General features: G+C 44.5%; 1 protein-coding gene and 1 non-coding gene across 4 annotated transcripts in view; both read right to left on the reverse strand.

Moving 5' to 3' along the window:
* The window catches only part of Sh3d19 (SH3 domain containing 19), a 151,853-nt gene extending 146,174 nt beyond the window's left edge, over positions 1–5,679 (reverse strand). Inside the window, exon 1 of one of the 3 annotated variants that reach the window (XM_048424513.3) lies at positions 5,354–5,679. In XM_048424513.3, the coding sequence (XP_048280470.3) occupies positions 5,354–5,465 (112 nt within the window). In that variant the 5' untranslated portion in view covers positions 5,466–5,679. The remainder of the gene's footprint in view (positions 1–5,353) is intronic. The other 2 variants (XM_048424511.3, XM_085682538.2) reach the window with 2 other exon arrangements.
* A 15,978-nt stretch (positions 5,680–21,657) lies between these two features.
* On the reverse strand, positions 21,658–21,776 carry LOC125394246 (small nucleolar RNA SNORA32). Its single transcript, XR_007230150.3, has one exon. It is a non-coding gene; the product is annotated as a small nucleolar RNA SNORA32 (small nucleolar RNA).
* Positions 21,777–24,967: the final 3,191 nt, after the last annotated feature.

Raw genomic sequence — 24,967 nt, forward strand, 5'->3', positions numbered from 1 at the left:
GGGCCTGCACCACACCAACCAGAGCCTGTTATGGAAATAAATATTTTCTTAGAACCATTCTTCAGCATGTATCAAATCAGTATACATTTGAATTGCATTGTGTTGGAATGTTTAATTTTTTTTTTTAAGTTTTCTAGCGAGGGTTTCTCTGCAGTTTGGAGCCTGTTTTGGAACTAACACTTGTAGACCAGGCTGACATTGAATTTACACACCTTTAATCTCAGCACTCAGGAGGCAGAGGCAGGCAGATCTCTGGAGTTCGAGGCCAGCCTGGTCTACAGAGCGAATTCCGGGACAGCCAAAGCTACACAGAGAAACCCTGTTTTGAAAAACAAAACAAACAAACAAACAAAAAACAAAAAACCCAACCAAACAAAAAAAAATCATTAAATGAATTTTGTCTTGGAATTGGAACAGAATTTCCAGCAATCTGTGAAGCAGCCCAAAACCACAACTAACTTCAGTCATTATGGACTGCGTGCTTAACACAACTTCAGTCATTATGGACTGCGTGCTTCTATGCATCATTGTCAGTGCTGACAATTTAAAATCAAAGTGCCCACCAGTTCTGAAGAACACTAGAGATGCCCTGACACCCAGAAGCACGAGCATTTCAGCCAAGACTTCAAACATAAAAAAAGCAAATCCCACTTCTTGTATGCAAATCTGCTTTTCCCTTTAATAAGTGAGAAAATTACATGTATATCAAAGAACTGTTTCAACATAAAAATCCTTTATGATTTCTTTTATTATTATTTATTTATTATCTATACAGTGTTCTGCTTGCATGTGTGTCTGCAGGCCAGAAGAGGGCACCAGATCTCATTACAGATGGTTATGAGCCACCATGTGGTTGCTGGGAATTGAACTCAAAACCTTTGGAAGAGCAGGCAATGCTCTTAATTACTGAGCCATCTCTCCAGCCCTCTTTATGATTTCTTTTCAGTTAATGCTTTTATAGGTTTATACATCTAGGGCTATATAAAAATTTTCTGGCCTAAAAAGGGTGTTAAGTGAAAAAAAATATTTAAGAAGGCCCATTCTTAAAGGACAATAAAAACCAACAGCAACCTGTGACATTATCATCTTACAATGTTGACTGAAAGAAACAGGATGCTCACTTTGGTGTAAGTGTGGTCTCATCAGTAAATTTCATCCTTCCTTTTCTCCCCCTCTTCCTCCAATGTTAGAAGAAGTTATCTAACCTTGGCTTTGGCTAAGCATAACTATACATTCTGATGCACCTAACACTTCGAAGTTTCCTGGGAACTTTCCATTTTAAAAGCTAAGGCAGTCACAGGAAACTTGAGAACTGGTGACCCCAGCTTTTACTTCCCATGCCCTCCACGTGATCCATGTCACCAGCAGTCACCAGTGTGACGTGGAAACGCCAACACACCCGCGTGACGTGGCAACGTCAACACACCAGACTTAGCTGTGCAGATGAAGAATTGCTGACCAATGGCGGGAAAGAAAAGTCAAGAACAGAGAATACCATTGACTGTCTAGGCTGGCTTACATCAACCAACTTTGGAATCCTTTAAGCTGCCAAGAACCCCAGAATAAAAAATAAGCTTATGTGCTATCTGTGGAGCTCTCTGTGTTTACCTCATTGTTTTTCAACTGCTCTGTTCAAAAGTACCATTCTGAAGGAACCGGAAGCATCGAAATGTCTGGGAGCACCTTAAGAACACTCTCTGACCAGGGCCTATGAGGTGGCCCAGTGAGTAAAGGTGACTGCTTGCCTGAGTTTGATCCCTGAGACTCGCATGGAAGGAGAGAATGGCTCCAGCAAATTGTTCCCTGCCAAATGATATTCTTTTTTTGAAAAAAGAATATTTTCAGACTTTAGTCCCCAAACCAGTGGAGACCAGGGACCTGAGAGAGTAGCTAGCACTCTGTGACTGTTCAACCCCTATAAAACAAAAAGTTTGAGAATCACTTGATTGACAAACCCATGATAGTCTTCCCTGTTTGAGACTGACGTTTAATGGATCAGTAAGATGTCCCAAAAATTAAAATGTGCCTGGCTTTTATATTAAAACTGTCAAGAGGGGCAATTAAGGATTTCATATCACACCAGTGATATCCCACATGGTTCAGAACAGCGCAGAGTCCACAGTGTCCACGAGCGTCCACAGTGTCCACGAGCGTCCACAGTGTCCACGAGCGTCCACAGTGTCCACGAGCGTCCACAGTGTCCACGAGTGTCCACAAGGGACCACGAGCATTCACAAGTGTCCACAACATCCACAAGATTCGGTGCTTGGCAATCCTCTCTGCTCTTTCTGCTCATATGTTAATGTCACATAGGTAACTTCTCCAATTCTGCAAAATTTCAGTTGTCTTCTTCCTCCTTCCTTTTATCCTTTTGTTTTTTTCTCTCTCTCTTTCAATCCCTCCTCTCTCACCCTTGTACATTTTAAGGTTTTCTGTGTGGTTCTCTTTGTCAGTAAGGGAAAACTGAAATCACAAAGAAGTAATGTGTGCGTGTGGGAATAGAAGGATAATAATAATAATAATAATAATAATAGTAATAATGATCAAAAGATGAGGAAATAGTCCATTTGGTGCCTTAGGTAATATCTTGGAACTTTAAAAAGTATCTTAAATTGTAAAATAGAGGGCTTCTAAGACCCATGTTAGCAGTGATAAGGCCCTAGGGTCGATCTCTAGCTAGCATGTCCTCCTATCCCCACAAACAAATAAACAAACAAAAAACCTGAGAAAACTTAGATATATTTTGTGAAGTAAGAATTAAATCAATTAACTTTCTATGTGTAAGATAAATGATTACTAAAATCACAGTTTTTTTACTAAGAATACCCTACACCTGCCATCTAAGAAACAAAAGAACAAAAAACAAAAGCCTGGCATTTTAAACATGACGTGACCGAGGCAGGTGGACCATTAATTTGAGGACAGAACGGGCTACACAACATGACCGTGGAAAAACTACATTCAGGATGATTCTACCTAAGCCAAGTTATAAACTTAATATTGTATAGGATGTGTACGGTTAAATTTTATAGACAAGGTAGGAAAAAGTTTCAATTTTTTTTTAATAGCAAGTGGTAGAGGACTTGTCTAATACACACAACGACCTGGATTCAGTCCCTAGAAACACACACACACACACACACACACACACACACACACACACAAAGGTTTTAATGTTTAACTATAAAGAGAGAAGGGGCAATGTCTGGGAGGGATAGAAGTGTAATTCTAAGGAATTGATATTCTTTTTCTAAGGAATTGGTACTCTTTTTCTTACTCTTGCATAAGTTAGAAGAGTCTTCGCTTTATAATTCACTGTAAGTATACTGCAAAACTAGATACATTTATACAACCACACATAATTTGGCAGCAGGAGAGAGCTCCCTGGGTGTTTCAAGTCTACAAGTCTCAGGGCTATGGCATGCAGCAGGTTAAAGGAGATTAAAGAGAAGGAGGAATCTTGAGAGGGAAAAGTCTGAACGTGACTGACGAAGGGAAGAAGAAACACTGAGAACCAGCAGAATGAACTACTGTCAGGAAGAAACAGAGGGACATCAGGCCTCAGAATGAGTTCACACGCTCACTTGGAAGGGGGCACCAGTCAAGTACCAGAGTTAATGCCCAAGCTTGGTAAGGAATGCAAAAAGTGTTTGAAAACATGGTAATAAATTTGGCGGGAGAAGCACCACATGCCAACATTAAATAATTTATCCCAAGACAATAAAACCTAAAACCGTGAGTCTGACCCTCTTACCCCACTTATGGAATCGCTGTCCCCTACCCCTTCGTGAAGAAAAGTCATATTAAAGATACAAAAACTGAAAACACCCATTTCTAGGTGCAGAAACCGGATACCACCATGCCCTGGCAAACTATTCTCACAGAACCTAACCAGGCCCCGGCAGCCTTCACACATTATGGAACTAGTAAAAAGCTACATAAATACCATTTGTACTGGCCTTGGGGCAGGGGGGGGAGCCACAACACTGAGGAAATACTGAACATATATCTGGGTCATATCTAGTTTAAATTCCAGCACGGCTCTCCACAGTGTAGTGCTTCCTAAGAGGGAAGCGTTTTGCGGAAAGGTGCCAGGAATCCAGAACAGCCCACACTTTCTAAAACCCGTAAGCAATGGAGGCACATCTTTGCGAACTTTTCGCGTGGTATTCTCGGATCGTTTGCTGGACCATCCTTTGTTATTTCACGGAGGGTTACACTGAACGAAACGACCAGTTATTATCAGTGGGTGTTCGTGGTGACAGCCAAGTGTCTTTACTCTGGGGAAAAAAAAAAGTCCAACAAGGGCCATAGGAAGTTATTTTTAAGGTCCCAGGATTTCTCCCGAGAGTATCCTGTTCTGATCAACTCTCCTTTTTCCCTTGTATCCCATTTTCTGCTTTCCAGTTTCAAAGACCCAACTTTAGCTCCTCCAAGTTCACTTTCTAAGGATCCTCCGGCCTGGTGAACGGATTTCACCGGAATCTCCCCAAATCCTTCACCTCTCCGTATCATCCTCCAGGTTAATTCTTCCCTCCAGTTGCAGATAACTGTGGTTAGCCCGCTGGAACCACAGCCCCAATAATTTCCTCCCCATTATGTTAGATTAAAAAAAAAACCCAGGAAAACGGAAGGACCTACATTTAATCTTACACTTATACACCAAGTTACTTGATTTGTGCAGCATCTGTGTGCCCCGAAACAAGATCATATAGGTAACTACAGGCCCCCAAATGATCCCCAGTCCAAATGAACTCCATTCTCCGATACTACATGGGCACTCCCTTTTACCACGAGGAGGATAGTTTCAACAAATTACTCTCAAACAGAAAATTGGTGCCGTGGGGGAGGGAGGGAAGGAAAGGCCCAGAGGTCCAAAGTTCACCTGCGCCGAAACAAGACTTGACTCAGGAGGGCACGTGGTCTGACCAGGTTGAGGTGGCGCAGGCGAAACCGTAGGGAGAGGTCGTTGTCCACCAGGAGAATCAGACACAGGGAGCTCTCCATGGCCTCTGACTCACCCACAGATAAGTAATCACCCAGCCACAAGTTCCAAACCGGCAGCCTCGGATTTGGTTTGCACGGAAATTTTGGAGTTTCAGATCCAAGACCACTAACAGGTCAAGAGACCAAACTGAATTATCTCGGGCTCAGCCCTCCAAAAAGAGACTAAGGATGGAATGGCCACTGTCCCGCCCTCTCGCCTCCACGAGTTAAAGGTGTCAGTCCCTCCAGGCTGCAGCGAGAACTGTCGCCGCGCGGGTCAGGGCGTGAGTGAGTGGCCACGGAAAGCCGGATTCTAGGCGCTCCCCACCCTCGTGTGGCCTTGGTCCCCGCGCCCCACGCGTCTCACCTGCAGCCGAATGGCCCGGGAGCGCGCGGCCCCGGGCACGCCGAGGGCCCCCAAGCTCGCGGCGCTCCCGTAGTTCTTCCTCCTCGTCCTCCCGCCGCCGGCCCTCAGCCATGGGCGAGGCGCCACCGCGCAGCCCGGCGACGGCGGACGAGCTGCGGGCAGCCGGTGCCCCTCGCCAGCGCTCTTGGCGGGGAAGAAGGGTTCCACCTGCAGCGCGCGCAGAGCTGGGGCGCGGACCCGGCCGAGCTCCCCGCCTCCTGGGCACGCACAGGCGGCCTGCAGCTCCTCGGCTGGCTCTCGCCGCTGGCTTCCCGTCCTGTCCCCTTCCCCGCCCCGCGAAGGTCCAGCCTGGGATCGGGCGGACTCCCGGCCGGCCTCGCCTCCTTGGGGAGGGGTTACCGGCTGCTAAGGCCGCCCTCCAGCAGCACAAGCTGGAAACACCCCCAGAACCCAAACAGACGTGCACAAAATAAATAAAGGGGTTGGCGAGGAAAGAGAGAGACGAGGAGGCCTGGCCTCTTCCTGCCCTTTCACAATATCCCGGAGTCAACAGGAAACCCATTCGCTTGACACTTAAACAAAAGGGGGTGGAACCGGTTCCTAGGCCAGCCAGCAGAGATGCGCCAGCTGGGAGAGGCTGAACTTCACTTGAGGTGCACCACCTAGAGTTGAGTCTAGACTCTGGGAGTTCTCGTCTGTCTGTCTGTCTGTCTGTCTGTCTCCCCCCCTCCCACGCCCCGGGACACGTGGCTTAAGTTGTCCTCGAACTCCTGATCATTCTGCCGCTACTCAATGACACATGTCATTATAGATCAGTCTGGAGGCACAGTCTGGTGCCACAACAAGGAGCCTCCGTGCACACTATGGTCTTTGTGGGTGACAAAGATGTGCCTTGTGTTTGAGTAAGTTTATCAGCTGTAACGAGTGTACTGTATGGGGGATGGTGGGAAGGAGGGAAACAGGGTGTGGGAATCCGGGAGAGCATCTGTACTTTCACTTCTGTCTTACTGAGAGCACAATTCTGGTCTAAACAATAAGGTCTAACTTCTTTGAAATACTAGAAAGGACTTGAGATTGGTCTGGAGGTAGAACACTTCCCCAGCATGGGTGAGGCGAGTCTCTGGCAGAGTAAAAAATAAATACATAAATAAGTGAATATAGTCTCCCTGTATTCCAGCTAATTGAGGGTTAGGAGAAGGCCACCATCCCTAGAAGTCCAGGAAGAAAATGTGTTTATGGAGTCCCATACCCAATCATTTGTAGAGAGGTGCTTTGGCCAAGTGGTGGGGGAGTTGGCTCTGAAGTCAGAGGCTGTAATTTGAAGCACTTAACCGTGGGGCCTACCCCCTGAACAGCGCTCCAAAGCTGGAAAGAGCAGAGTGACAGAAGTCGTTGTGTGCACCCTATAACACACATCTAAGGCTCTGTCGGTGCACATGCGTAATTTCACACGGAGGGCAGATTCTGGAATGTCACAGAAAGATACCGAAACCCGTAGGAGAGGGCTGCGTGGGATGAACAGGCCTTTATCGGCAGCCTCCTTCTCTCTTCCTGAGAGTGTGTGAGAGTTCCCAACGTGCAGCATGCTAGAAAAAGAAAGGGAGAGAGGGGTCAGCGGAGGCAGAAATGCCGGCGCCGTTGCTTTGCCTCTGCAGTGGTGACGGTTGCCGCCTGAGAACAGTATTTCTGGTTTTAGGCAGATAAGAACAAAATTCAATATTAAGAAATTGAGGTCATGTCCACATGTTAAAAACACTGTGGCTGGGCAAGCCGTTAAACAAGTGAACTCTTGGATAGCTGAAAATTGAAATGGGGTGATAGTATTGGGAACTCTGAGTTGTCCTAAGTGTCAGGGCTCACTTCGAGTAGAAGTCATTGGCCTTCAGGATGGAGGAGTAATTTGGAGGCCCTTCCCTGACAACAGGATGGCTCTTGAGGTCAGCCTAGTATTTCCTGACCTTTAGTTTGGGGATCCCTAAAAATTTCCCTGTGTGTCCCATGCAATCAGAGCTTGGAAGATCCATACCCTCTTAGGGTGCATGCTTACACTCACATTTAGCGAACAATATTTCTAACTACTATGTGCCAAGGACCACACCAAATGATTCCTTGGAGAGACAAAAGAAGGGAAGAAATGGATGGTTACTGTCAGGAACCGTTGTAGAGCTTTTTGTATATATGTTTGCCATTTTAAATGAACGAAATACATTCTTTGTCCTCCACTAAGATAGAAAGTTGTTTGTAGAAAGCTGTTGGTGTAGGAGTCCTTCTGTATTTGTGTTGCTTTCATTGGTTGAATAAAGAAACTGCCTTGACCTTTTGATAGGTAAGCCCTTAGGTGGGCAGAGTAGAAAGAACAGAATGATGGGAAGAAGGGAAGTGTGGCAGACGCCATGATTTTCCTGCCCAAGATGGACGCTGGTTAGACTCATGCTGGTAAGCCACAGTCAAGTGGCGATACACATTAATAGAAATGGGTTAAATCAAGATGTGAGATTTGGCCAATAAGAGGCCAGAGATAATAGGCCAGGCAGTAATTTAATTAATACAATTTCTGTGTGGTTATTTCGGGGGTTAAGCTAACCAGGTGGCGGGACGCAGCCCACTCCTCCAACAACAGACTGTCCTTGAATTTGCAACCATTTGTTGCCATTTTGATCAGAACAGCACACAAGCAACCCTCAGATGGGGCCTCTTGGCATTTCCTCAGAAAGAGGGGTGGGGTGGGCCACTAGACTCTCACCTCAGCTTCTGGGCACGCATGCCTACACTCCCCCTCCCCATGTAATTCCACCGCGGCTGCACATGATCTCAGGTAGGAGGTTCTGGCACATATGAACACATGGCCAGAAGGGCTCCATCATTGCAGCTGGGGAGAAGCTGTCATACATCCTGGAGTAAGATTCCCTGGTGATGCACTTGCTTGGGGACACCTGTAAGTCACTCCTTGTTCATGCTCCTGCAAGTAAGAACAATAAACTGATTGGCTTTTTAAGTGATACTCGGGTAGAATTGTTCCATTGGTCCGTCATTGATGTCTTATCTAAGTGGAGTAGATGTCTGTTCTTGTCTCCCCAGGAAAAGTTAATGCAGCAAAGACCTACCCAGCTTACTGCAAATTAAAGCGAAAGTTAGGAAGTTCCGCAATAAAGATATAGTCAGAGACATGGATGGCGAGCTAATTCAATGGAGGAGAAATTGTTTTTATGACGGGGTATCCCTGCATGAAAGAATGAATTTGACCCCACCTCATATTGTCTAACTCAGCATGTATTATAAAACTCTGTGTAAAACTCCCAGTACCAGGCATGATTTCCCTTTGTTGAGAGGACTTTAAGTCTTTCGAGCTGTTGATTACCGTGAAGGCATGTGTGCTATTATTGGAGCCTTATGGTTTTTGTGCCTTGCTGGTCATTATTGTAGGTCATAGGTGTCGCATATGTGGGTCATACCCACATAGCGGGGTAGGACTACTGGTCGCTTTCCTTCTTTGGAAGCTTGCATAGTGCCTTCTGGTACCATGAGAACTAGTCCTCAGGTTCTCAGGTCCTCAGGGAGGAGGTTTTCTGGTCAGATCCCGCTCTGCCCTGTGGGTCCATGGATTTTGGAGAACTGTCTTAGGGTTTCTATGGCAGCAACAAAACACCATTGACCAAAAAGCAAGATGGGGAGAAGACTTCCATCACTGGAGGAAGTCAGAACAGGAACTCAAGCAGAAATGGAATCTGGAGGCAGGAGGAGAGCTGCTAACTGGCTTGCTTACCCTAGCTTGCTCAGTCCAGCCTTTTATAAAACACAGGACCAGCAGCCCAGGTGTGGCACCACCCATCCTGGTCTGGGCCCTCCCCCACTGATCATTAAATAGGAAAATACCTTACAGTTGGGTCTCACTGAAGTGTTTTCTCAACTGAGGCTCCTTCCTCGGATGACTCAATCTTATTTCAGGTTGAGACACAAAACCAGCCAGTACCGCTGACCCCTTCTCACCTTGACACATAAGCGCATTACTAGGAAGTCACAATCCTTTCCTTCTTATTCATCCCCCAAGATCTCATATGAAGATCATAAACAATTTTAAAAGTCCCACAGTCTTTACAAATTCAAACACATTAAAATCTAAGTCTTTTTAAAATATCCAGTCTCCTTTAAAAGTTCAAGTGGGCTCCTTTAACAATGAAAATTAAGGTAAACACCTTCCTTAAGATGGAAGAACCAGGGCACCGTCACGGTCTGAACCAAGCAGAAACAAACTCCAACAGTGCACATAACTCTGTCCAGTGATCTGGGGTTCACTCACGATCTCCCGGACTCCTGCAAAGGGCTTGGATCACTTTTCCAGCTCTGCCCTCTGTAGCACACACAGCTTGTCTGCTAAGCTCCAGCCAGCTCTATTCCACTGCTGATGCTGTCCTTGGTAGTCTTCCCACGTACTGGCAACTCCAAAATTCTGGAGTCCCTTGCTGCAACTGGACTGCCCTCCCAATAGCCTTGCATAGCCTCTCTTCATGGTGACAAGCCTCAACTTCTTTGCCTGATCCTTTCAGTTCTGGGCCTTCAATTGCCACTGAGGCTGCACCTTCACCAATGGCCTCTCCTGGCTTCTCCCAGTGCCAAGCCTTAGCTGCTTTCCATGTCCCCTTCATGTCTTCAAAACCAGAACCACTTGGGTGACGCTTTTATATTACCAAGTCCTGCTGCCGACATGAGGTATAACCATGGCTGCCTCTGGAACACAGCTTCTCTGTGCTCTCAGGAAACACTTCCCAGAAAATTTCACCTCAATGATGCCGGTCTCTTCTTAATCACCTTTATTTCTTAGCTCCAGCCGACCAGCATCAATTGTCCCAGTGACATAAAGGTTTCACTTCAGTAGTTCTGGGATCTTGTTAATCACTGCTGATTCTTCAGGTCCAGATAACCAGAACCACAAAATAGAGTCCTTAAGCTTCCCTCTGAAATTTCACAAGCCAGGCCTCTGGCTTCTGCATGCCTCTCAACATTCTTATCTTCCAAGCTCCCACAGAACATCCCACTGAGGTCTCAACCCTCAATGGCTTTTCTTGCCCAAAGTTCCAAACTCCTTCCACAGTCCTCCCCAATACATGGTCAGGTCTGTCCCAGCAATAGCTCACTATGCTGGTACCAACCTGTCTTTGCTAGGGTTTCTATTGACCATGGTGACTCTTATAAAGGAAATTATATATGATTTCCTATTATAAATGAAATTATTATAAATTTCATTGAGGTGGCAACTTATAGTTTCAGAGGTTTGGTCCATTATCATCATAGTGGAACATGGTGACTTGCAGGCAGATGTGGTACTGGAGAAGTAGCTGATAGTTTTACATCTTTCAGGCAACAGGAAGTAGACTGTGACACTGGAAGCAGCTTGAGCATAGGAAACCTCCAAGCCCACGCCCACAATGACACATTTCCTCCAGCAAGGCCATACCAACTCCAACAAAGCCACACCTCCTAATAGTGCTACTCCCTTTGGGGAGCATTTTCTATTAAACCCACCATAAGAACCTAGAAGACTAAATTTTACTAACGTTACTAAACCAGCGTAATCTCTAACTACATTCTAAATATTTATCATTATGCACACAGATAAGGGTAGTTCTCAATGGCACACGGTGCCCATCTGCACTCTATGTGCTATACCATACAGTTAGTGAACCGGGCAAGGGGCTAGAGATTAAAACACACAAAGACTCACAGAGACAGAGAGACAGAGACACGGGTCATCCTTGAAACAAGACTGCCCCCTTTATTGTGTCCAGGGCCAGCTTATATAGGGATAGCCACACCCCAGCCAAACACACCAGAAACCATTCCCCTGCCATCAGGAACCCCTGAGGATCTTGTGCTCAGAGCAGCTGTAGGCACTCAGATCAGGGGAAAACAAGTTGTTTACAAGAAATTCAGGATCTGGGCGTTCACTGCTCCCAACAGTTCTCACCTCTCATCAAGGAAACTTCTCTTTGCAATAGATGGAGACCATTACAGAAAATCTCAACTGACTAAAATGCAGAACTGTAGAATCCCATCCCAACTGATGCATGTATAATACAACTCTTGCACCTAAGGCTCGGGGATCATTGTGGACATGGGGATGGAAAGATTGTAATAGCCCGAGGAGTTTGCTGTGAGACTGTCCTCCTAGGAATATCAGAAGTTACACCCATAAAACCTTACCAGTGTGAGTGCCTAGACATGACACAAGGGGACATGTTGTGGATGGGGGATGCTCACAACACCTCAAGTCAAGACAAGGAACTACAGGCAACTAAAGAACAGTGAGATTGAAAGATGAACACACCTACTGGTTAATCAATACCACATGGTCGGCCCCAAAACACGTACAAGTAACATCATACAGACTGAGCAGGGTGTGTGTGTGTGTGTGTGTGTGTGTGTGTAACAATAATGAAAGAATCCATGAATCTGAAAGAGAGCAAGGGGGTAAACATGGGAAAGTTTGGAGGGAGAAAAGTAAAAGGGGGAATGATGTAATTATATTAAAATCTCAAAAATAAAGGTAACTTATTTTTTAAAAAAAACTAGATGCAAAAACTAGAAATTTAAAACACATCAAAGAAACACAGTATTGCTGAACCTGGTAAAATATACCTTTAATTCCAACACTTGGAGACAGAGGCAGGGAGATCTATGATTTAGAGACTAAACTAGTCTACATAGCAAGTTCCAGGCAAGTTAGGGTTGTAGAGGGAGATCTTGTCTCAAAAAAGAAAAAAAAAAGATAGAAAAAATAAAATGCAGTATTAAGTATCCATCACCTTAGGTTTGGAGAGATTGCTCGGTGCTTAAGAACATTTGATGTTCTTGCAGAGGACCTGGGCTCAATTCTTAGCACCAATAGGGAGGCTCACAACTGTCTATAATGCCAGCTTCAAGGGTTCTGATAACCTCTTTTTTGGGTAGCAGGTATTTGATGCGGGGGAATTGTCTGTATTCTGTCAATCATATTTTAATAAAACGCTGATTGGCCAGGCAGGCAGTATAGGTGGGAAAACCAGACAGGAAGTAGAGGTGATGCAATGAAAACAGGAGTATCCTGGAAAGCAGGAAGTCATTCCTTCACTCCTGCGCAGATCACTGAAGAGGCAGCATGTAACTTGCCCAGCTGAGAAAGGTACAGAGCCATGTGCTAAAGTAGATAAGGATAATGGGGTAACATAAGTTATAAGAGTTAACAAGAAGCCTGACCTAATGAGCCAATCAGTTTATAACCTTATGGAGTCTTGTGTGTGATTTTCTTTGTTGCTTGCCGGTTGTTGGGGTACTGGGAGGGACAGAAACCCCAACAAGCCAGCCCTCATGTTACATATGGCGCCAACGTGTGGACAACTGTATCCACATAAAGCCTGAGACAGCTTGGGAAGTAATTCTAGAACAAAATAACAGCATTATGCATGGTTTCTTGGTAGCAGCAGTTTCTCGGGTCTGCTCTGCTTGCTAGAGGCAAGCAAATGCCCTCATCTAAGAGAGGCTTCCTGACTCAGCTTTAGCTGCAAAACCTTGCAGCTCTTTTGGGAGGTCCTGCCGCGAAGCACTTAAACGGTGTTGATGAAGGGCTGAATGCATGCTTTTCGGTTTTCAGCCGTAGCACGAAAAAAGCTGCGCTGTTTTAAAATGCCGGCTTTCTGGGCCGTCCTGCCAGGGCAAACTCTGACTCTTTCAGGCCGGCAGTCTGACTGAGAGTGGTCTGTGAGCAGAATGCTGCAGCTTGCTTGCTGACAAGGACCTTGAAACTCCATATAGAGTTGTGGCAGTGAACACAGCTCTGGCTGGTACCTCTACCATGAGTCTGGAAAGCTAAGAAATGGACTGGGTCTAGCCATCAAAGCCACGGTTTTAGACTCATGTGGTCAGAAAAAGCGATATACAGTAAAAAGAGAGTCAAAGGGGAAGGAAAACCTCTAAATGGTTTACTATGAGTTAAAAATATATGTAGGCTAAAGGTTAAAGTTCTTAGGGTAAAAAAGGAAGAAAGAGAGTAGTTGGGTGTGGTGGTATACACCTTTAATCCCAACACAAGGGAGGCAGAGGTAGACTGACCTCTGTGACCTCAAGGTGTGGTAGTACACACCTTTAATCCAGTGCCTGGGAGGCAGAGACAGACAGATCTCTGTGAGTTTAAGGTGTAGTAGCATACACCTTTGAGCCCAGCACTTGGGAGGCAGAGACAAGTGGATCTCTGTGAGTTCAAGGACAGCCTGGTCTACAGAGTTATTCCAGGACAAAGATATATACAGAGAACCTGTCTCAAAAAGCCAAAAGTTAAAAGAAAAAATAAAAGAAATAGAAGTTAAAATAAAGCTGCATAAAGATGGAAAATGCACAGAGAATCTTCATACTGTATGCTATTATGCTCTCTTTAAATTGTTTGATTGCTGAGGAAGGAGCAACAACTGCTAAAAGACTTTTGTTTATAAATGCTGCTGAACTAACCCAAGATAGGAATTTTGAAAATACCTTGGCTTCAAAATTGAAGTCAAAAGGTATGATACTTTGGAGAAGAGATTTTGCTTTTGTTTCCACAGAAAATGAGAGGCTCTGGATTTATTCAGAGTTAAGAAAAATCATCTTTGACCAAGGGAGGCCACCTGAAAAATCTCCGACAGGAATAGATGGCCCAGATGTCTGAGTTCTACATCCAGAACGGATTCAAGGCGCTGCCTGAGATGATCAGGTCTCACAGGATACTCCAGTCATGACTTGACTATAACTCTAAATTTTCTTTAGGTCCCCATAAGATCATCAGCGCCCCCAACCAGCAGGAAGTAGCCTGAAATACTACGCCCACATTCCCAACAAATGGACTATGGGTACTTTCCTTTGCTTAAAAAAAAAAAAGAGGGAAATGATGCGGGGGAATTGTCTGTATTCTGTCAATCATATTTTAATAAAACGCTGATTGGCCAGGCAGGCAGTATAGGTGGGAAAACCAGACAGGAAGTAGAGGTGATGCAATGAAAACAGGAGTATCCTGGAAAGCAGGAAGCCATTCCTTCACTCCTGCGCAGATCACTGAAGAGGCAGCATGTAACTTGCCCAGCTGAGAAAGGTACAGAGCCATGTGCTAAAGTAGATAAGGATAATGGGGTAACATAAGTTATAAGAGTTAACAAGAAGCCTGACCTAATGAGCCAATCAGTTTATAACCTTATGGAGTCTTGTGTGTGATTTTCTTTGTTGCTTGCCGGTTGTTGGGGTACTGGGAGGGACAGAAACCCCAACAAGCCAGCCCTCATGTTACAGGTATTCATGTGCTACACAAACATACATGAAGGCAAAACACCTACACACATAAAATAAAAACAAATATTTAAAAATGAAGTCCTTTTTCCCCTATGCCTGGAAGTGCTGCAAACGGCTCATCATGTGATGTGCTGTTGTGGGCTTTCCTGCATGTGACCTCTAGGATAAACAGAACCTCTGGTAATAGGATTGTTTACCTTTCGACCAGGAAGGTTGGGAAATTACCCAAGTCCCCATGTGGCATGTGCCCAGGCCAACTTTGAGGGGTTCTTTCTATGAGATCCAAAATCCTTATGAGACTTTCAAAGTTGTGAATGTGAGATCAAATCTCACATTAGCCTGGTCTGTTGGGGCTCTACACGTACTGACTGGTGGAGAGTGTCAAGCAAGTTTTCCCTACCGAAGAGCAGGAGATTGGGAACGTGGGGAAGGCACAAGCCCAGGATCAGGAAGCTTCATAACATTATGAAGTTAGGATTTTGTTTGGTTTGTAGTTCCAGCACTGAGGGCAGAGGCAAGAGGACTGCAAGGTCTAGCCATCAGCCAGGGCTATATAGCAAGGCAGGATTAAAAGAGGAAAGAAGAACAAGAAAAGGGAGGAGAGGAAGGGAGAGAGACAAAGAGAGAGACAGAGAAGAAGGGAGAGAAAGACAGACAAGCAAGTGAGAAAGCACAAACAGACACTTACTTTAATGTGTTTATTTACATGTAAATAAAAAATTACACGACAAACTTCTACTACTGCTAATTTATTTCTAAAAATCTTAATGTAAATGGATGATACAGCTATCCCACACATGCCTGAGACCTGTAAAATGACATATCCAGTTTGGAGAAGAGTTGACAGTTCCTCAAAAAGTTAAAGTTAGAGCTAACACTCAACATAGCAATTATCACTCTCAGTGACTATCTGAGAGATGCAGTCGATTGTAATTATAGCCCATCAAAATCTTGTACATAAATGCCCTTAGTGGCTTTTTCTTAATACCTTAAAAGTAGGTGAAACTAAACACTCATCAGTTGGTCAGTAGATAAACAAAATGTGGCACATAGAGAATTATTCAGCCAAGAAAAATTGGAGAATGGATACACGTTACCTCATAGATGAGCCTGGAAGACATTTTACTAAGTTAAAGAGGCCAGAGACAAAATATTTCTAAGTGTGATCCTATTTACATTACATGTCCAGAATAGGTAGTCTACAGGTACTAAATACAGCTTAGTGGTGACCAGGGGCAGGCAGGAGTGGAGATGTGTTGGCTACTGTGATAAGGGACAAAAAGCAATGCAAAAGAAGGTCCTATTCTGGCTCACGATTTTAGGGTACATTTAAGGTGGACACTCGTAGTGGTGAAAGCAGGGAGCTGGGACTCGCACCTCCCCACAGGCTGTACAGCAGAAAGTAGAGATTCTCACACTCACTCGCTGGCTCTCCCCTTCCTGCCAGAGTGTGTGATCCACATCCTAAGTGGGGTTTCCTTCTGCAGTTATACTTCCCTGAAAATGCCCGTTCAGACCTGACGGATGTGCCTCTAAGTCCAGTCAGGTTAACACTGAGCATTACTCAGAGTGAGGAGTGTTAAGGTGAAGCTTGAATGTTAAATGTTCCTATAGGCTTATGCATTTAAACACCTGGTTTAACCTTAACTTACAATGGCACTGTCAGGGGAGGTGTTGGAGCCCTTGAGGTATAGGGTCTGGTGATGTAGGTCACTAGGGGAAAACCCTGAAACTCATAATGACCCTACTTTTAGTAAGCTGTCTGTTTCTGGCCCACCAAGATATTTTATTTCTAAAATAGATTAATTTTATGGTATGTTAAGTATACTGAAAGACAAATTTCTTGGCATATAAATTGTATATTTCAATAAAGCTGTTTAAAATACGAGATAACCACCCCACCACAACAGCAAAGGAAACTGAGACCAAAAAAAAAAAATCAGGTAGGAATTACAAAAAATTGAATTATAAAATTTCAATTATACGAAAGAAAACCAAAGGTGTGGTCAACTACCTACCTGTGATGGCTGTCTTGGTTGTCAACTACATCTGGAAGGAACTAAAACCCAAAAAGGCTGGGTATACCTGTGAGGGGTACTTTTCTTCATTAAATCATTTGAAGTGGGAAGACCCACTTTTAATCTGGATCTCTTGAGGTGGGAAGATCCACCTTCTGCTGGCAGCCTATAGAAAGGAAAAAAAAAAAAAGAAGCTTGCTCTCCTCACTCTCACAGACAAGTTCATGTACATCCTCATAAGGCCGGATAAAACTAAAAAGAAAAAACAAACTAAGTTTGGAAGAGCGAGTCAAATGTGGCTCCCTGGTGCAGCTTCCTGGGTAGGTTCAGCAGACACAGCAGCCAGGCACCAATGCCATGCACCAGCACCATCCACGAATGAGCACACTGGAGGCTGGCATAGCATTTGAGATTTGTCTCACATGATCAGAGACCACTGCAGATGCTTAGTAAAGCCAGATTCAGACACAGAAAACCTCTAAAAAGGTACAATATGCTTAAACATGTGCTTAGATCCTGAAGAAAAAAATGGGTATAGACAGTCAAAAAAATAGTTTAAAAATAATAAAGTTCACCTGGTCTTGACTTAATTTTGGTATTTAGTATCTATCCAGAAAACTGTTCATTTCCTTTACATTTTCCAGTTTTGTGGAGTACAAGTTTCTGTAGTATGACCCAATGATTCTCTGGATTTTCTTAGTTTCTGTTGTTATGTCCCCCTTTTCATTTCTGATTTTCCTAATTTGAATGTTCTCTCCCTGCCTTTTGATTAGTTTGGATATCTTGTTGATTTGTTGGTATATTTTGTTGATTTTCTCAAGAAACCAGCTCTTTGTTTCATTGATTCTTTGTTTCTGTTTTATTGATTTCAGGCCTCAATTTGATTATTTCCTATTATAATTGTAATTGTAAAGCAAAGGATAAGGAGCCTATAGTACATGATCCTAGAGAAGCTAAGTAACAAGGTGGAACCCTAAGAAAAACATACATAGATCCACTGCAAGAAGGAAATAGACAAGATCACCTGAGAAAATTGGGAGCTTATGGGTGTGGGGAGAAGTGGGGTAGAGGGGGAAGAGGAGGAAAGAAGGGGAGGGGGAGGAGAACTTGAAAGAATAGGATGGTCAAGATGGAGGAAGGACAGAGATGAGAGTATGGAAAGAGCTATTTTGACTGAGGGAGCCATTATGGGGCTAGCAAGAAACCTAGCTCTAGAGAAATTCCCAGAAATCCACAAGGATGACCCCAGCTAAGACCCTAAGCAACAGAGAAGAGGGTACCTGAACTGGCCTTGCCCTGTAGTCAGATCAATGAATATCTTAGATATCACCATAGAATCTTCATCCAGCAGCTGATAGAAATGGAGGCAGAGACCCACAGCGATCCTGATAGAGAACTCTCTGCTACTTTTGCCAGCTCTATGTCTGCCTGTGTGTTACCATGCACCTACCATGATAACTGACTGAAACTCTGAAACTGTAAACAAGCCCCAATTAAACGCTTTCTTTTATAAGAGTTGCTGAGGTCATGGTTTCTGATCACAGCTATAGAACAGTGACTAAGACATCATAACCAGGGAGCATGTTAGCAGGCAGGCAAGCAAGCAGCCAGGCATATTAATAGGGCAGTAGCTGAGAGAGAGAGAGAGAGAGAGAGAGAGAGAGAGAGAGAGAGAGAGAGAGAGAGAGAGAGAGAGAATGACATGGGATTTTGAAACCTCCAAACAGTTCCAACTGTTTGGAAACATGAGTCTATGAGAACCATTCTCATTCAAACCACCACAGGGAGGAACTGTTCATTTTAGCTTATGGTTTCAGAGAATCTCAATCCATCATAGTCAAAGGCTCTTCGCATCATGGTGGGACAGAAAGACTCAGGATCAGGAGCCAGGCATTACTTCCAGAGGCCCATTGCAATGATTTAAGTGGCAGAAGATACCTTGGCAGGGTGGAACCAAGGGGCACCATAAACCCAAACCAGGCAAGAGATCTGGGGGTGGGGGTCAGAGGCTGCTTCTGAGCAAGGGTGGGAGGGGAAAGGGAACATAGAGACAGAGAAGGACCTGGCTTTTTATAAGGGGACTTAGCACATGCACATAGGGAGAATGCGTGACTCATAGAGAGTGCATACCTAAAATCCCAGATTCATAGAGACGGTGGGACTGCGTCGTATCTTGGGGGCTGATGACACTCATCCCTGAGGGCAGGCCGGTGCAGTGCCTGATTGCTAACACCCTTGCTTGCTGACATATTAGCCAGGCCATCTCCGGAACTCTCCTTATGTTTAGTTGGCACAATGCCCTTTTGGTGGGCAGGAAGCCCTGGGTTTGATCCCTAGAACTACAAAAACTGGGCAGAGTGGTGCATGAAAAGTTTCCGCACCCCAATAAACCTCTCCGTTGATGCAATAGTCCAAATCAGACCAAATCAAACCGAATTAGAGAAAGCCCAGGCTTAATGGACACAAATACTCCTGGATGGCTTTCTGATCCCCCAGAGAGGAGATGGGACAGGGTGGGGGTGGGGGGCGCTAAAGAAGACCTGAAGACCACGCCCTTGTTCTCTGGAGGGCAGTTTAAATAACCTGTGGAAGTGGTCTTGAGCCTCTCTGGGGAGGGGTCAATGTTTGGTGGACTTTCTCAGGGGTGGAGTCTGGACTGAGGAAGCTCCAGGGGAGGGGGTTTGGGGTGGAGCTTCCACCCAAACATTCCAGACTCTTTGGATGTACGGATGCCAGGGGCTGGGGTGAGGCTTCCATCCAAAGAGTGCCTACCTGAAATCCCAGCATTTAGGAAACTCAGAAGTTTAAGGTCATCCTAAGCTACATATCAAATCAGGGCCAACACGGGATATGTGAGACCCTGACTCAGAAAAATTGAATAAACAATAATAAAAAAGCAAAACCAGACATACACACTCTGAAGAGTTGGGGGAGGCAGTAGCAATACAGTAAACTGAGATTGCTTTCGTTTCTGTTAGCCTAGAACACTGCATTTCACTTCTGGGAATTTCCCCCACAGCAGATTAATGCAAAACACTCCCCACTTCTTATGCCTCTCTCCATATTAACTTTCCAAAGTTCTTTTCCATACCTTCCATCAAGACATGGTTTCACAAAGCTGAGCTAGTCTGCTTTAGCCGTTAGAATACAGCAGAAATGGTGACAGAAGAATTCAAGCCAGACCTTCCCAGGCCTGCCTTGCTTCAACTTGCCCTCTTGGAAGCCAGCCAAGGTGAGTCTATTGGTAAATTAGACCCTGTGGGAAGAAAAGACTCCCTGTCACAGTGGAGGCATCAAGACCAGCCCACAGCCAGTTGACTCTCAAGCATGGCAGACAACACAGGACAACATCAGCGGAAATGTTTCTCAGGTTCACAGACACCTGAGAGACCCAGCTCAGGTTACAGCTACAGCAGCTGGCCAGCTAACTCATCGGCAGCAAGAGGAGCTTTTGTGTCATTGAGGTGTTGTGGTTGTTTGTTATGCAGAATTGACTGTGTTTGGATTCTCTGGGAACTAGTCGGTTGATTGAACAGGAGAGCAACAGGGTTGGTGGAGAAGAAAGGCTGCAATAAGAACAAAGGAGCATTCTCATCACTCCCTCTACCTGACAGGGCCTCCACTAGTCCAGCTGGAAGGTCTCGAACAGACAACCACACTCCGCTCTAAGCGCTCATAGCCAGGCCTTTGAGTATCTGCTTGGCTCTGCTGGCTGAGTTGTCTGAAAGCTGAGGCACTCACAGCTGCAGGCTGAAGGCCTCCAGCACCCTTTGTGCCTGTGGAAATGGCATTTCTTTTCAAGTCAAAGTCCTCATTTTGTTTTGTTGTGGTAAGATTTTATCATGCAGGGGGCTGGAGAGATGGCTCAGAGGTTAAGAGCACTGACTGCTCTTCCGGAGGTCCTGAGTTCAATTCCCAGCAACCACATGGCGGCTCACAACCATCTGTAATGAGATCTGGTGCCCTTTTCTGGCCTGCAGGCAGGCATGCAGACAGAATATTGTATACATAATAAATAAATAAAAATCTAAAAAAAAAGATTTTATCATGCAGCTCAGGCCTTTAACTTGCTATATAGCCTAGGTATATACATATCGTTGGGCTTGGTGGCACACACCTTTAGTCCCAGCACTCATGGGGCAGAGGCAGGCAGGTCTCTGAGTTCTAGGATAACCTGATCTACAGAGGTACAGAGGGAGTTCCAGGACAGCCAGGGCAATGCAGAGAAACCCTCTGGGAAACAAACAAACAAACTCATGGTCCTTCTCAGACTCCAGTGTGCAGGGAGTACAGGCACACGCTTCCATGCATGGCTCCATTTTATTTGCCTTCTGACACTAAGTATTGAATCCAGGACCTCATGGATGCTAGGTTCCACCCCAGAACAATACATTTTTACTTAAGGAATTTCACATGTAATTCTCTCCATGGCCCATCAAGGTCGTTTCCGTTCATCTAAAACTCGAGACACGATTTGTCTTCACGACTGCCCTTTTTAAAAGAAGGAATCCTAGATTCACAGTTGTTCACAGCCTTACACAGTGATAACACCCAGATAAAGAGATGATCATCCATAAATCAAGAAAGTTCTGGAGTCAGCCTACTTCAGCTCCCAAAATACAAACTGCCTGGTCATTAGCAACCCAGAAGGGATGCAATGCAAATTAGCTAGACAAAGATTTGTGAGGCTCTCTACACATCTAGGCATGCACTATGAGAATCTGAAATACGACTCCAATCTCGTTCTGGACGAAACAGCTATTAGAAAATCACACATGGCATCCACTGTGTTTGTACTCCTGATTGGAGTGCCCAATCAGGCAACCGGCAAAAGCCAGTGGTGGTTTTGCTATAACTTGGCTCTTTTGAAATAGTCTTGCTGTGTAGCCTGGGCTGACCTTGAACTCTTGGTAATCTCCCTGCCTCAGCCTTGCGAGAGCTGGGGTCACAGGCATGTGTCATTATGCCCGCCTTCTGTAGCCGTTCAGTAAAGGATTCATAAAATGTTCCCAATAGGCTAATCACTGGCAAGGTAGGCAGAAACCTAGTGGGTAATTTTTTTTTTTCATGGTGCTGTCCACAACAATTGAGAAAGAGTTCCTAAACCTTGCTAACGACCAAGCAAGTCCTTTCTTGAGGGGACAGCTGAGTGCTACAGTTGTCTGTCTGTCAAGCTATTTATCATGCAAGGCAAATCCACTTTCCGACGTGTCTAGGGGACACGACTTAGAGTGTGCTCTCTCCACTATTCACCCTCAATTCCTTTTGACCTCAGCTCCCTCATCCGCTAGTCATAGCAGCTTACCAGGGTTTGATTCATTCATAACTGGGTTTTCATAGCCTGGTGGGCACATCTTTCTTGGGCTGAGCTGCTTTGCTTGCCTCTTCTTCATAGCTATGACTCATCAAAGGAAAGCAGGGAAACAAGAAGCCCTAGATGGATCTTCTCAAGTTCTCTTCTTAATCTTCTCGGGAACATTGTGTCAAAGCAGCCTCTCTTCCCACTGACGACTGCCCTGGTACCATCTCTCTGTGCACCTACTGCTCCCTGACTACAAGAATTCAGATGACCAGATGGCAGGTATAGTTTTAATTTGACTGGACCCTTCTGCATCTATTGGTGAGACTATACACTTCTGTGGATCAAAGAATCTCTAATCATATGTGGGCCACAAAACTAAAAGTCCCAGTGGGTCACTGGAAGCGCCTCCTCCCCTCCTTCATCCCAAGATCCATGCATACTTCTGATTGATGATAGCGAACCATTTGAAGGCCTCTGCATTCCAGAAGACTAAGCCCTATCATCTCTGTGTATTACCTCTGACTTTGCACTTCAGCTGTGTTGTGTATGTGTGCCTCTTCTGTATGTATACACACACATGAATATCACAAATATATATATATATATGTATATATATAATGCACACACACATATATGTGTATATATATATGTATATATGACACTAGATGCATAATAGAAAACTTTTAAAGGACAAGTGTTAGCTCCTCCATCAGAAACAAATCTATAGAGCACATGAGCATAAAATCCAAACCTTGCAGAATGAAACTCATGGAACAAATAAAAATGAGGCCTATCTTGAAAAACCAAGACCAGGGCTCTTAGGAACTATAGCTTTAGGTTCAAAATATAATAAAATATCTTCGAGTGTCAAAAATGAAGGGGCTTTCCTGAGAGAAGGCCACTTTTTTTTTCCAAACCTCCACACATCTGAAAATGAAAATGTTCCCTTCCTTCGTTCCTTCAGTTTTCTCCAATCTCTTTCTCCGGACTTCTCCTCGTCACTCTGATTTTCCTAACTGCAGCACTTCCAGCTTTGCCACCTGTAAAATGGGAGAGTGTCCACTATCTCACGAGGAGGTGTTGAGATGAAAAGGTGTGAATGTGCTGTGTAAGACTGCTGTGGCTGCTAGCGCTGTTGCAGCCTTAGTGGTTTGCTCAACAGAAATTTGTGGCCTCACAAGTGTGAGGGCTGGGCGTCTGAGATAGTGCCAGAGGGAAAGTTGGCTCCTTCAGAAAGCTCCAGGGTTTCACACAGTTCCTTGACTACAAACTTGATTTGGCCTGTTCCCTGTGTGTGTGCCTCTATGACCAGATGTCTCTTTTCTAAAAGACAGCAGCCATATTGAATTAGGAGCCCACCCTACTCCAGCATACCCTCATATAGTTACATATATAGAAACTCTAATCTCAAAGTCACACTGCACGGTACTAAGATGCTAACAGGAATTTTAAGGAGCCTCAACTCAACATATTCCATATGTAAAACAACCAGAACAACTCTTGGCATAGAGGAGGCACTATGCACATCTCTGTTCTTTATTGAGTATGTACTACTATAGTTTGAATCATCTATATCCCAGAAGTCTCTTGTGCTAAAGCTTGGTTCCTGGATTATCATGCTATGTAGGTGGGGCTTACTGGAAGTTAAGTCATGTGGGGCATACCACTAAAGGGCATCCTGGCTCCTCAGCCACCCCTACTGTCCTTCTCATTTTACTCTCCAGCCACAAAAAGATAAGCATCTCTCTCACACATTCCTACCAGGATGTGTTATTATGTGCCATCATAGGCCCAAGGCAAGAAAAACAGCTGATTAGAAACTGAAATTTCTGAGACTTTGGACTGAAACAAAACCCTCATCTTATATTTATTTTCTAGAACATTTGTAGCAGTGAATCAGACGTGGGTCTATTCTCCATTGAGTCAAGATAGTGGATGATCAACGGTCCCAATTTTCTCAGGACTAGTAAATAATGTGTGGGAATAAGAGATGTTGGGATACAGGGTTTTCAGTAACCACAGAGAAGTCCCAGAAAATAGGACTAGTCCTTTCCCTCAAGATGAACAAGATTGAACAGAGTGGACAATTAAGGAAACACCAGGGAAACAATGTAGCAAAGACTGCTATATCCCCCTGTGCTTGTTTTCTCCTCTTTGTTTGATGTTCATGAATAATCAGGCATGATAGTACATGTCTCTCATCTCAGCACTTAGCAGGCTGACTCAGAAGGATCTCAAGTTTACAGTAGGGTATATAATAAGAACCTGATGTAAATAAATAAACAAAATTTCCAGCACCCTATGACATCACCTATAGCCACATGACTAAGCTCTGGCCAGTAGGAAATGGCATAAGATTTTAGAGAATCATTTAGAAAAATGAAATGGAAGAAACATACTCTCACTCATCCATTGCCTCTCTTGACTAGTACTTGTATGTAATGGAAGCCAGAGTTTGAGGAATTAAAGGAAGCCTGAACCCTTGATCATCATGGGGAAGAAGCAGAGACCTCACCTTCTACATGACATTGATTTTTGTAAGAAGGAAACTTCTACTTTTGAAAGCTGTGTACTTACTGCAAATCAAACTAATGACTTTAAAGGGTCATGAAAGGTGTTACATGGGAAAGGGACATTCTGAACAACAACAACAAAAATGGTACATGTTACAGCTTCAACCAAAAGAGGCATAGCTTCTGATTTCAGTAGAGTAGATAAATTATTATAAAAGATCCCTCCTAAGTTAAAGGAAATCTCCAGGGGCTAGAAATGAATGAGGAACCACAGTGTTAAAAATAGTTGACACACAATGCTGCTGCTGCAAATGTTTTACACAGCTTAGCTCATTCATTCCTCACAATCGGCCTACGAGATAGACACTCTCTGTCCCTTCAGTTTACAGGAAGGCAAACTGACTCAAAGACTATAGAAGACAACACAGAATGGATAGCCAGCCAGAATTCTAGACGGGACAAGAGAAAAGGAGTAAGGCAAGGAGGCCCGTGAGAA

Source organism: Myodes glareolus, chromosome 20 (genome assembly GCF_982192425.1).
Source record: "Myodes glareolus chromosome 20, mMyoGla1.1, whole genome shotgun sequence".
NCBI classification, from domain to species: Eukaryota; Metazoa; Chordata; class Mammalia; order Rodentia; family Cricetidae; genus Myodes; species Myodes glareolus.